The 14,415-nt window shown below is 34.6% G+C and overlaps 2 protein-coding genes across 2 annotated transcripts in view; both read left to right on the top strand.

The window, feature by feature from the left end:
• Positions 1–2,420: 2,420 nt before the first annotated feature.
• On the top strand, positions 2,421–2,621 carry LOC112404780 (keratin-associated protein 19-3-like). Its single transcript, XM_024752882.1, has one exon. It carries the CDS (start codon positions 2,421–2,423, stop codon positions 2,619–2,621), a length of 201 nt encoding a protein of 66 aa, XP_024608650.1.
• A 5,202-nt stretch (positions 2,622–7,823) lies between these two features.
• The window catches only part of LOC112404778 (keratin-associated protein 19-3-like), a 12,283-nt gene continuing 5,691 nt past the window's right edge, over positions 7,824–14,415 (top strand). The window contains exons 1-2 of the mRNA XM_024752879.1: positions 7,824–7,842; positions 10,388–10,603. Of these exons, the coding sequence (XP_024608647.1) occupies positions 7,824–7,842; positions 10,388–10,603 (235 nt within the window). The remainder of the gene's footprint in view (positions 7,843–10,387; positions 10,604–14,415) is intronic.

Genomic DNA, 14,415 nt, shown 5'->3' with positions numbered 1-14,415 from the left:
AGTTTTCCATTTATGTTTTGTTTAGTGTTCTATCTCAGGATGATGCATCTTTTTTATTGCAAACAAACAAGACTCTCCATTAATCACTCTCACACAATATGGCTGAGTTGTATGGGCAAAATGTGATATCCTTAACTCAGTCTGAATTAGTTGTGATTCTATGTCTTCAAAAGGACTGATTGAGAATGAAAATTGAGCTTATCAACTCTTTCTAGTTCAGAATGAGAAGTCATGAAACAGTATTTGGATAAAATGCACATGGCAAATGGATTATGGCATACTGAGTCATATTGTGGCTTCAAAAGGTAGCTTGCTAAGGTGCAGTCAGAGAGTTGCACAGATTGTGGTAGCCATGATAGTAAATGTAATTTACTTATACTTTATTTATTAGTTCTATAAACAATTCTTAATTCCCTACTCTCTTGTTTAGAATTGAAAACATCCATTTGAAGAAATTAGTCTTTGATAAAACACTTGGAAATCTTACAAAAGTAACTCAGTCTGAATTAGTTGTGATTCTATGTCTTCAAAAGGACTGATTGAGAATGAAAATTGAGCTTATCAACTCTTTCTAGTTCAGAATGAGAAGTCATGAAACAGTATTTGGATAAAATGCACATGGCAAATGGATTATGGCATACTGAGTCATATTGTGGCTTCAAAAGGTAGCTTGCTAAGGTGCAGTCAGAGAGTTGCACAGATTGTGGTAGCCATGATAGTAAATGTAATTTACTTATACTTTATTTATTAGTTCTATAAACAATTCTTAATTCCCTACTCTCTTGTTTAGAATTGAAAACATCCATTTGAAGAAATTAATCTTTGATAAAACACTTGGAAATCTTCAACTACATGTTCAAGACCGTGTAAATTAAATAACTTTTTACTGACCCAAGTCAAGAGTCAGGTGCTACATGGAGATTAATCCAGTGTAGGGTCAACCTTGGACCTCATTGACTAACTCAGTGAAATTAGCAGAGGAACTCCATGAAGTCCAGTCAAGTCAAGAGTCAGGTGCTACATGGAGATTAATCCAGTGTAGGGTCAACCTTGGACCTCATTGATAACTCAGTGAAATTAGCAGAGGGACTCCATGAAGTCCAAGACGAAAGTCCTCACATATATTTCTTGTTTCTTGGTTCTGTGTTATTTCGACATTGTGTTCTCATTTTCAAAAATTTGAAGATATTTTCAATATTAAGATACTATTTTAACATTCAGGAGGACCTAGGAGTTTGTTGTATGTTTAAAAAGATAAGACCTTAATGAAAAATTAACAGATTAGTAGTGAGTGGTAAGAAATCGCCTGAAGATGAATGGGTACAGGACACACATATAAACAAATGGAAAGATATTATGGTAAATATAAAGAAGAGGTGGAAAGAAAGACATTTATTGGAATAGCAAGTGGAAGACTGGGGTAGGGGGAAATATTGTCAACTTTAAAAATTTACCTTGTTGTACCTTGTGAGTATTGAGAGGAAGGGAAGAAGAATGAGAGCTAAAGTGAGAATGAAAATAGAGATCATATATGGATAACTGAAGAAGGGTAAAGAAAGGGAGAAATAAGCTGGCTTGTGCAAAAACATAGACGCAGATGCAATCTGCAATTTTAGTAGGACTTTGAATAGAACCAATTACGGAGGAAGGTTTTAGGATTTGAAATGAAAATTGAACTGCTACTCCGATAAGCCAGCTAAAAGCTGGATTTTGTGCCCTCAATTTCTGAAATTAATTGTTCCATGTTTTGCAACCAAAAGGTTCTGAAGATGGTGTGTAAAGCCAAAAATTATAAAGGTTATTATGAGTTAAATATTAAAAATCAACATATGGCTTTTTAAAAAATATTTAAAATATTTTCATATATTCTAAATAGAGGCACTTTCTTCAGTCCTCACCCCATAAGTTTGCTTTCTAAAAAATATAGATTTAATGCCTATAAATTGAACAAATATCTGTGAATTTAGTTGGAGATGGAATTATTCATTCAGGAGATGACAGAACAGAGGAAATGTTTAATTATAAAGAAAATGCCATCAAATGTAAATGGTGTAGTATACCTGATAATAAACAATTCAGCTTAGAGTTTGGAATGCACAAATTTTGAAGAGTCAGACATTTCTTACCATAAAATCAAATCAACAGGCTCAAGAACATCTTAAATAAGAAGCTAAGTAACCTGAAATATTTTAATGAGAATGAGGACCTCTCTCTGTGTCAGGAGACAGAAGATAATGAGTTATAACATTACAGGTAATATGCAGAATGACACACAGGAAGACTATACAGGTAATATGTAGAATGACACATGATTTATCACATGCTCTAACCAGGGTATATAAGCTTCCCTCTACACATGTTGAGATCCACACTTAGGATCTTGTCTTGAACAGCAAACAAACCTCACCACCCCTGACACCATGATCTACTACAGCAAATACTATAGCCATAGCCTGAGCTATGGCTATAGTGGCTTTGGTGGACTGGGGTATGGCTATGGTTGTGGATGTGGCAGCTTCTGTAGACTGGGCTATGTCTATGGCTTCAGAGGCTATGGCTATGACTCTGGTTATGGAAGCTTTGGATATGGCTGCCATCGCTACCCATTCTTCTATGGATGATATGGATTTTCTAGCTTCTGTTGAAATCCTACCCCAGGAGGCCAATATTTGAGGCCATAAAAGAATTATCTAAGTCTGACTAAAATAACTATACCAAACAAGATCACCCAGGACCAAGCCAAGATCAAAAGTATTTAGTGTCTAAGATTTTAGGAATATTTATCATTTCATAATTGTCTCCTTCATGTTTCTTGTTGTCTCTTATTCATGCTTTCTTAACTGTGGGATTTATCTAATCCTTTTACAATAAATTTTCCTAAGTTAAGACAGCATACATGGCTGTTATTTTTTTATTTAATTCACAATATCAATGTGATTATTTGTAATTGCACCTAATTGACAATGAAAAAAATAAACTACTCCATGAAGAGCTAAGGTAATAGGAGATCTTACACTCACCCATATGGCTAGATAGATACACATAAACCATACCTCAGTTGAAATAAAGATCTTTTTCTCTGAATACTAAACCAGATCTTATTCAATGCTTTTATTTAGATAACATTGGTATTTAAAACCAGCACTGAAATATCAACTTTATATATTTTCACATTTAAAGTGAAGCTAACATGAAGAATAAATGTTGTTCTGTTTTGTTCAAAATTGATATTTATTTAGCTCTTTCAGTGATAAGAAAACATGATGATAGAATAAAACCTCTCTAAATATACACTGAAAAATGAACTTCTTTTTGTGAATCTCTATCATGTTTTCCTCATGGTCTGCCATGGTGTGACATGACATTGTTCTTCAGTATTATCAGCACATTGAAATATTTTGCAGTTCATCAGGGAAACTTAAAAATCACTGTCATTCCTTGGGAATGACATTTGGTCAGGACATATTTTACATTTGGTAGTGCATATAGGTTCTTTTTTTTTTTAACCTGTATTGAGGTTATGGCTGATCTGAAGCTTTATACATTCTAGCCAAGTGTCTTAAAATGTTGGCCTTCAAAAAGTGGGTCACTTCTTCTTAGTACTTCAAATAAATATTTGACCATGAAAAACACATAACAAAATGTCAGCATTTTACCAAAAAAATGTTATATATTTAGGTAGTGAAACAAAAGTGAATATCTTTTGTTTGAGTTATTAAATTCAATAAAACCAAGGCAATAATATAATGACAGAATTGTGAAGCTGGCTGGGGCACTGTAAAACTTAACAAAACAGGATCTTAGATGGGAAAGTACCTCCAAAAAGTAAAATGAATTGCTAATGATCAAAAATGGCATGAGCAGGACAGCCTAAGATGAGAACCAGTTTTACTGAATACTAGACAGTCTGCTTCACCATGCTTCCTATCCCATTCCTTGAGCACTTCCCTTTTAAGTGCTATCAAATAAAACATCTTGAAAGTTCTGGCCATGTGTCTTTGAAGAGATAAATTATCACAGCTGATGGACCACCTCTATTTATTTTGATTTGCAAATATTCCGACACAGAATCTTGAACTACCAAATTCTTTTTTTTTTAAACATCTTTATTGGAAAATAATTGTTTTACAATGGTGTGTTAGTTTCTGCTTTACAAAAAAGTGAGTCAGTTATACATATACATGTCCCCATACCTCTTGCCTCTTGCATCTCTCTCCCTCCCACCCTCCCTATCCCACCCCTCTAGGTGGTCACAAAACATGGAGCTGATCTCCCTGTGCTATGCGTCTGCTTACCACTAGCTATCTATTTTACATTTGGTAGTGTATATATGTCCTTGACACTCTCTCACTTTGTCCCAGCTTACACTTCCCCTCTCCATATCTTGTTTCTTAAGGTAGGATTGTATTGCTGTAAACTTCCTTCTTAGAACTGCTTTTGCCACATCCCATAGGTTTTGGGTTGTTTTGTTTTCATTGCCATTTGTTTCTAAGTATTTTTTCTAAGTATTCTTCAGTTATCTCTTTGTTATTAAGTAGTGTGTTGTTTAGCCTCCATGTGTTTGTATTTCTTACATATTTTTTTTTTACTGTAATTGATATCTAGTCTCATAACATTGCAGTCAGAAATGATACTTGATATGTGAGCCATGGCCACTGAACCTGTGTGTCCGGAGCCTGTGCTCCGCAACAGGAGAGGCCACAACAGTGAGAGGCCCACATATCACACACACACAAGAACAAAACAAAACAAAACAAACAAACAAACAAAAAAAAACGGAGGAAAAAAGAAAGAAAGAAGAAGATAAAATAAGTTATTAAAATAAAAAATCATTTTTAAGAAAAAATATTTTGTAAGTAATAAAAAACAAAAAAACGGACAGACAGAACCCTATGACAAATGTTAAAAGCAAAGCTATACAGACAAAATCACACAACGAAGCATACACATACACACTCACAAAAAGAGTAAAAGGAAGAAAAATTATATATCGTTGCGCCCAAAGTCCACCTCCTCAATTTGGGATGTTTCATTGTGTATTCAGGTATTCCACAGATGCAGGGCATATTAGGTTGATTGTGGAGATTTAATCCGCTGCTCCTGAGGCTGCTGGGAGAGTTTCCCTTTCTCTTCTTTGTTCCCACAGCTCCTGGGATACAGCTTTGGATTTGGCCCTCGTCTCTGCATGTAGGTCGCCTGAGGGCGTCTGTTCTTCTCTCAGACAGGACGGGGTTAAAGGAGCAGCTGATTCAGGGTCTCTGGCTCACTCAAGCCTGGGGGAGGGAGGGGTACTGATGCCGGGTGAGCCTGTGGCGGCAGAGGCCAGCGTGACGTTGCACCAGCCTGAGGCGCACTGTGTGTTCTACTGGGGAAGTTGTCTCTGGATCCCGGGACCCTGGCAGTGGCGGGCTGCACAGGCTCCCTGGAAGGGAGGTGTGGACAGTGACCTGTGCTCGCACACAGGCTTCTTGGTGGATGCAGCAGCAGCCTTAGTGTCTCATGCCCGTCTCTGTGGTCCGTGCTGTTAGCCGCGGCTCGTGCCCTTATCTGGAGCTCCTTTAAGCAGCGCTCTTAATCCCCTCTCCTCATGCACCGAAACAAAGAGGGAAGTAAACGTCTCTTACCTCTTCGGCAGTTCCAGACCTTTTCCTGGACTCCCTGCTGGCTAGCTGTGGCACACTAACCCTTTCAGGCTGTGTTCACACCGCCAGTCCTCTCCCTGGGATCCAACCTCCAAAGCCCAAGCCTCAACTCCCAGCCCCCTCCCGCCCCGGCAGGTGAGCAGACAAGCCTCTCGGGCTGGTGGGTGTTGGTCGGTACCCATCCTCTGTGCAGAAATCTCTCCACTTTGCCCTCTGCACCCCTGTTGCTCTGTTTTCCTTCACGGCTCCGAAGCTTTCCCCCTCTGCCACCTGTAGTCTTTGCCCGCAAAGGGGCTTCCTAGTGTGTGGAAACCTTTCCTTCTTCACGGCTCCCTCCCCGAGGTGCAGGTCCCGTCCCTATTCTTTTGTCTCTGTTTATTCTTTTTTCTTTTGCCCTACCCAGGTATGTGGGGAGTTTCTTGCCTTTTGGGAAGTCTGAGGTCTTCTGCCTGCGTTCAGTAGGTGTTCTGTAAGAGTTGTTCCACAGGTAGATGTATTTCTGGTGTATCTGTGGGGAGGCAGGTGATCTCCACATCTTACTCTTCCACCATCTTGAAGCTCCTCCTCCAAACTATCAATTTCTAATTGAACTTCTTTGTAAAAATAGGTTCTAGTAAATAGTGTTAAAGCCAACTCTACTTTTAAAAAATTATTATAATGCATTTGAAAAGCTTAGACTTGTTTACTGCACATATGGATGGATTTACTCAGCCAGATCATATCCTTTTAGTCAACTCAGGAGAGGAATCGTAGCTTCATAGTAAATAGGTCATGGTAGATATATTTCAGTGTCACCATTGGAGGATGATAATCTTCAGTTTGACTGAATAAAACATAATTTCATATGAAAATACTTTACCCCCTAACTGGACAATAGAATCATAGTCTAAAGAAAGAACTTATGTAGCTAAAGAAAAACTATAGTCAGTATAACTATTTGGAGAAACTGCTTAGCATTCTTAGTATAATGCAGCTTTATTATTATACCTCTTACTAGTACATTATATTGATTTGTGTTGGAATTAACAGAAGAGCTCCAAAATCTTCTTTTAGGGAAAAGCTGTTACTGGTCCGGAGAAGATGCATCACAGGATCATCAGCACCACAACTGAGGGAAGATATGGCAGAATTAAATGGTCAGCGTGTGACATCATTAAACCTGTTTGAGTTATTTCTGATTTTATGGCTTCCTGTTGACAATGAGAATGAAATATTGAAATTAACAACTCTTTTAATGTAGGATGAACAATAAAAAATGGAACAAGTTCTGAAGAGAGAAGACAAAGGAATTAAAAAATAAGAGGTGAGGTAGTCAAGAGTTTTTTAAGACAAAAAAGCATTAAACATAAAATTAAAAAATTAATAAACTGGACTCATTCTATTAAGAAATTCTGTTCATACATAGACATCACTTTAAAGTGCAAAAACAAGCCACATACAGAGAGAAAATACTTTTAAAACAGATTTGACAAAATACTTTTACCCAAGTACTCTACAAATCAATACTAAAATATTACAAACTCAATTAAAAATGAACAAAATAATTGAACAGCCACTTCTAAAAGGTTATCTAGCTTATCAATAAATGTATATAATGGTCCCTAGTGTTATTACTCATCAGGTAAAAGCCAAATTAAAACAATGCTCAGCTACTACTACTTTCCCACAAGAATGATCAAAATTAAATAGTCTGAAAATAGCAAGTGTTCTCAAAGATTTAGAGCAAGTGGAGCTCTCTTACATTGTTGGTGGGACTGTAAACCTGAAAATCATTTTGGAAAACTATTGATAAGATCTAAAAAAACTGCTGTCAAAATCTAGAAGGATGGTTATCTCTAGAGAGTGAGGACAAAAAAAAACAAGGAGCAGTAGAGACACTTTAGGCATTAGGGCATGCTTAGTATTGGTAGTGTATGCCTATTTATAAGAATTCATCAAATTTTACACTGAAATTTATATATAATTCATTATTATGCTTTAAAAAAAAACCCAGTGCAAATGAAATGATGGTTATATGTTCCTCTAAATTCAGAAAGCCATTTGAGCTTATTCCTCCTTTAAATCTTTATTGTTTAGATGCCATCACAGAGTTACCCATGCCTGTCAGAAGTGTGATGCTTAATTTTAAAGACCTTAGAATTCATTCACCCTTTCAACATATATTTGTTGTGTTCTTATTACATGGTAGCTATTAAGAGAGGTAAATAAATCCAGTTGGGAGAATGCATAATTTGAAAATTACTTAAAAGACTAAAAGAACCTGAACAATACATTTGAGGTTATATAAAGTTCACACGAACTTAAGGACTAGAGCCAAATGTTAAATGCAAAACTAGATAAATTTAACCAGGTTTGGAATAAGCTTCAGCTATAAGTGACTAACTTCTTAGAGTCAGCTGAGGGACTTTTGTTCTCAATTGTCTTTTTCCACCCCTTATCTTTTAACATAACATCTACAATTTGGAGATGCTGAAGACATTTCCAATGTTAATGGTATCTTATTGAATTTGATAGAGCCCTTGGATTTGTATTATTTTTTTTAACATCCGAAACCTTAACAAACATTTAATATCTTAGTGAGATTAATATGGTGTTTCCTGAGAATAAGGGGACCAAAAAAATAAATAAATAAAGCACAGAAAAAACAAAGGGAATAAAAGGGAAAACTGTTTTCATAAAAGTAAAGATAGAAGAAGAAGGAAAAGGAAGAGATTAACTAAGTAACTATAGACTGAGTGAAAATTGATGGGTGCCAGAGAGAAATTTTATGTACATCACAATTTTACCTAGCCACCATAGCCTAATGGCTAATTGGAAGGCAGAGGCTAGATGATATGTAAAAAGAGATAGTAATGTATATGTTAGAATGGCTAAAATTTAAAGTACTAAAAACAATTGATGCTGGCTTGATTGTGGAGCAACAGAAACTATCATTCATTGCTGATGGGAATGAAAAATGGTACAGCAACTTTGGAAGACAGTCTGACAGTTTTTCACAAAGCTAAAAATGGCCTTATTGAAAAGATTCAGTAATCATTTTCCCTGGTATTTACCCAAACGGCTTGAAAATTTATGTCCACACAAAAACCTGAACAGAGACGTTTATAGAAGTTTTATTCCTATCTGCCAAAACTTGGAAGTAATCAAGATGTTCTTCAAAAGGTGAATGGATAAATGAACTGTGGTACATCCAGACAATGGAATATTATTCAGGGATAAAAAGAAATGAGCTATCAAGCCACAGAAGGATAAGGAGGAATCATAAAGGCATATTGCTAAGTGAAAGAAGTCAGTGTGAAAAGGCAAAATACTGTATGATTCCACTATGACATTCTGGAAAAGAAAAAACTATGGAGACAGTCAGAAGATTAGTATTTGCAGGAGTTTGGAAGGAGGGAGGGAAGAATAGAGGGGGCAAAGGGGATTTTTAGGGCAGTGAAACTATTCTGTATGGTACTGTAATAGAGGTTAATGACATTATGCATTTGTCAGAACCCACAGAACAGTACAACACAGAGTGAACACTAATCTAAACTACAGATTTTAATTATTAATGTATTAATATTAGTGTGTATGTGTGTGTATAGGGGGTGACATATAGGAATTCTGTATTTCCTGCTCAATTAATCTGAAAACTTAAAACTCTTCTTCAAATAAAGTTTATTAATTAAAAAAAGAATATTGTATAAGATAGATATGTGGATGAATAAACAGGAGGAAATGGTGAATGTAAAGACAGGGAGGAATATGTACACTTTGGAGGCAACTTGGATAGATGACATGCCAGAGAATAGGGTCAGGATTTGAGAAGATAACTTTTAATATGCTTTTAAAGTTACTTTTGAAATAAATTTTTGATTACTGTGATTTGCCATCAGTTTCTGAACAATTTTATCCCATGGCTGTCAAAGCCCATAGAAGGGTACAACACAAAGAATGAAGAGTAAACTATGGATTTTAATTAATAATTATATATCATTATTGGCTCATCAACATAAAAAGCAAAAAATTTTTTTTATTTTTTAAAGTAGCATGAAAAGTAAAAAGTATGTCAGTTATGATGGTCAATGTTCTAAAACTAAATAAAAAGTAGATTTATTTTTCTAAAGTTCCTTACTAGTGTTCACAACAGTCAAACTGGTTCTTTCCAGCTCTCAAATGTTTCTGTTTTCTTATTTCTGAAATAAATAAATATTCAGTTTTGGGACAGAGGAAAATATGCTTTAAAAGGATATTATCGATTACAGAACTTTGACCAATTTCTTTGGTTTAATTTTCTTAAGTAAAGTATCTAAAGAAAACCAGAGATGATGAAATATTTAATTGAAAACTACAACACCATCAAACCTGATTGGTATGCCTGGCTATGAAGAATAGTATTTGGGGTCTGATATGTCTAGACTTTGAAGATACAGCATTCTTTCTTATAAAGTGGTTCAATAACTTTTTTCACCTGCTTTCTTGAGGTATAATTGACAAATATAATTGTGTATATTTAAAGTGTGCCAAGTGATGATTTAATAAATTGATGCAATAACTTTTAAGAGACAATAACTTTTAATGAGTGTGAGGCCTTCTCCCTGTGTCAGGGGACAAAGAATTAATGAGTTATTCCAAGTATATATATAATGTAAACATGACATAAAAGGAGGGTATACACATGATTTATCACATGCTCTGACCAGGGTATATAAGCATCCTTCTACACATGCTGACATTCATACTCAGGTTCTTGCTTTGAATAGCAAACCAAACTAACCACCCCGACACCAAGAGCCATTACAGCAACTATTACGGAAGCCTCGGCTATGGTTATGGAGGCTTTGGTGGTCTGGGCTATGGCTACGGTTGTGGATGTGGCAGCTTCCGCAGACTGGGCTATGGCTGTGGCTTCAGAGGCTATGGATATGGCTCTGGTTATGGAAGTTTTGGATATGGCTGCCATCACTACCCATCATTCTGTGGAAGATAGATATGGATTTTCTAGCTTCCACAGAAATCCTACCCTAGGAGCCCTATATCTGAAATTACAGGGGGCTTTCCAAATCTGATCTCAAAAATTGGACCACAAAGATCATACTGGAGTTATCTGCACAGAAGTATCTAGCTTCTCAGAATTTTGGACAATTTTTCAATACACTCCTATACCTCCATCATAATCCTAGACTCCTCTAATATTTTTTTTTAAAGCTAACTGGATTATCTGTTTACCTTTCAGTAAAACATTAAATTTGAAAACAAAATATGTTTTTTGTCTTGTTCATGAAACTCAATTATATGGAAGTGATGATGGTTCCATTCTACTCAATTGTCAGTAAGGGATGGTATCTCCTTGGCTTAGAATCATTTTTTTTTCCATATACCTCATAAATATTCATACAGATAGAAAGACTGATGTAAAGACTAATTCTAGACTAATATGAAAAGATTTTTTCAAAACTGTTAGTGATTTAATATTTTTACATCTCTTGCTTTTGTTTAGATAGTATTCAGATTTAAGTCAACAACAAAAAGCAATGTCGATTTAACATATCTATATATTTATTTATCAAATACATGTGTTTTATTTAACTTAACTCACATTTCTCAATTCAGTCCAAATGCATAATGAATCCTTCCATTTATTCAAAATCTATTTGGCTTTTTATTGTAAATGCAAATACATGGTAATAGATCAAACCATCACTAGGCTATGAAAGTAAACCACCTTTCCAAATTTTTTATATTTAGTATAATCCACCCTGTGTATCATAGTCTTCTACACATTATTTTCTTTGATATTTTCATCAAGCAGCTGATCTATAAGTAAATAATGAATTAGGGTAATGTTTTTCATATGAGGTCATTTAACTCAAAATATTTTAACTAAGACTTTTCTGTTAGCTTTCCTATATTCTTATTGAATCTTCATGACTTGACATGGTATTCTTTACTACCATCATTATTTTGGCCATTTTTTCAACCTAAGAAGGGAAAAAAAACCAGCAAGACATAATCGTGAACTAATTTATTTTTTAGCTTAAGCTGATAACAAGCACAGCTATATCCAAAGAGCTTTCCTATAAATCTGAATTTCAGTTAAATCTGAATTTCCCCTTATAAAAATGGACAAGAGGGGACATTTCATTGGTGAAATAAGAAAAATATGTAAGCAAATACCAATTTTTTCCTAAAATCAAATGATATATTCAGGTAATAATATAAAATTAAGATTTTTTTATTGAGGTATACTTGACATATAACATTCTATCAGTTTCAGGTATACAACATAATGATTCAGTATTTGTATATGATATTTGTATACACCACAATAATTCTAGTTAACATCCATCACCACACACAGTTTCATTTTTTTCCTGTGATAAGAACTTTTAACATTACTCTCTTAGTAACTTTCAAATATGCAATATTGTATTATTAACTATAGTGACGATGCTGTACATTACATCACCATGATTTACTTAGTTTGTAACTAAAAGTTTGCAGCTTTTGACCTCCTTCACCCATTTTGCCCACTCCCAACCCCCTCACTTCTGGCAGCCACCAATCTATTCTCTGTATCTATGAGGGGATATTTTGTTTAAACTGGTCAAATATATTTGATTCAGTCAGATAGCAGTATCATACACAAACATTAAATGTCAGCAGTGCTTTGTACCGCATTTCTCAGCTTAAAAAAATCTCAGAAAAGTAATTGACTTCTATAGAATTATATATTAGCTCTAGTGATAGCATCAGGACCAAGGCCAAGATCTTCTGAATCTAGGTGCCAGAATGCAGCTGCCTTCTTCAGTGTATTTTCCCCATTCATACAAGCAAATGGAGTAACTTGAAAGCTTTGCTCAGCTTCCATGAACTTAGCTGAATTTATGGGGGATGTGAAAGGAGATTCACCTTCTTAGATAGAATTACCATTTTTATAACATTTTATTCTTATAGAACATATAAAAAATAAAACTCAATTTCACTGTTAGCTTTATCTAGATTTCACCTATATCTATATGTATATCTATTATATTTATACATGTATACCTATATTTATACAAGATCAAAGTCTTCATTTGAAAGATACATACTTAACCTACATAAAGAGAAATTTGCTCAGGCATTAGTTATCACCTATCCTTTCAATCAATTCAGTCTGGGTGCTGTAGATTCTCAGTGTACAGAGCAGGTGAGATAGAGTTGTGTGGCTCCATTTTGCACACTTAATGAGGTAATAGTTCCACAGTCTATGGACATGCCTTATAGATCTAAAAATAAAAATAGCCGTCAACGTCATTAGACTGAGAAACAATCTAGTGTGCATGATACTCTTAGTGAAATACATTATCATATTTTATTACATCCTATTTTATGATTTAATTAATTATGTCTAAGAAACACATTTTGAATTCATGGTAGAAGTGCCCTTAGCTCCCTAATAAAAGCTACAATTTGGCCAGTGGAAGAATATATTTTCATCATTTAGCACATCAACAGAGGATCTGAGCTTCACAATCAACTGATTGTCTTCTTGTAGAAAGCTCCCAAAAAGATTAACAAAGAATTGTGTAAGTCTTTGAGTCCACTGAATTAACAACAACAACAACAAAAAAAACCCAAAAAAACTCAAAAGAAATAAACATTTTTCAGTTTTCAAAGATAATTAGTATCCAAAGGATATTACAATTGTTTTATTTCTTAACCCAGAAAAAATCAATAAAAAATATTTGGTTCATATATTTCACAGCATTGTTTCATAATTTTTGTTCTTAATTATATATTTAAATAATATTATTTTCTTTGAAAATACACAAATAAATTATGGTATATTTCATTATTGAGCTTTTTTAAAAATTTGTAAAATCTATTGGATTTTATCTCATGTGAGCATAGCTATTTCATTGGAAATAAGAACATAAATTAGCCCTCATCACAGACAATCTAGCAAATTTACTTAATCATTCATGGGATTCTTAAACTTGTTAGATTTGTTTGTGATCATTTGACTTCAAAATGACTCACTGAGGAAAAAAGATAGTTTTTGCCAACTATTTTCTTTTTCAGAATAAAAAATAAAGATGGAATAACATTTGCTAAAGGAAAAAACAAGATTTAACAGTAGGATTAATTATTCCTTTGAGTTAAATATTCCTTTAAAACCTGAAAGCCATTTGAGTCCATAATTCAACTTAGAGAATTATTACAAGTTGTGTGTCATGCAGAATTTATTTTTTCATTAATTCAACAAATATTTTTTGTTTGGAAAAACAGTAAACAAATCCAGTTAGGGAAATGTATTATCAAAAATGTTATAAAAACACTAACTCTAAAAGATATTTGCGGGGAGTTCCCTGGTGGGCTAGTGGTTAGGATTCTAGGCTTTCACTGCTGGGCCCCGGGTTCAACCTTTAGTCAGGGAACTGAGATCCCACAAGCTGTACAACAGGATAAAAAAAAAAAATGACATTTGCACTCCCATGTTCACTGCAGCATTATTTACAATAGCCCAGGTGTAGAATCAACCTAAGAGACAAGTGATGGATAAATAGATAAAGAAAATGTGTTACATATATATGTGTGTCCAAGATATAGGCACATTCAGTGGGGCTTAAACTTGGAATGGGTTTACTATCTTCACAGAGTGAACTGAGAAACAGCAGAAGACTGGCCCACTACTTCATATACCTGATTCCTGTCTCAGTCATTTCACCACTGCACTTTCATTTTTGGAGATTTCAAGGCAAGAGGATTTTAAGAAGCCCTGTTAAAAAATATTGTATGATTTTAA

The sequence above is a fragment of the Neophocaena asiaeorientalis genome, unplaced genomic scaffold (genome assembly GCF_003031525.2).
Source record: "Neophocaena asiaeorientalis asiaeorientalis breed wild unplaced genomic scaffold, Neophocaena_asiaeorientalis_V1.1 scaffold245, whole genome shotgun sequence".
Classification (NCBI taxonomy): domain Eukaryota; kingdom Metazoa; phylum Chordata; class Mammalia; order Artiodactyla; family Phocoenidae; genus Neophocaena; species Neophocaena asiaeorientalis.
Note: the sequence above shows the minus strand (reverse complement) of the source record. Positions and strands in the feature narration are given on the sequence as shown.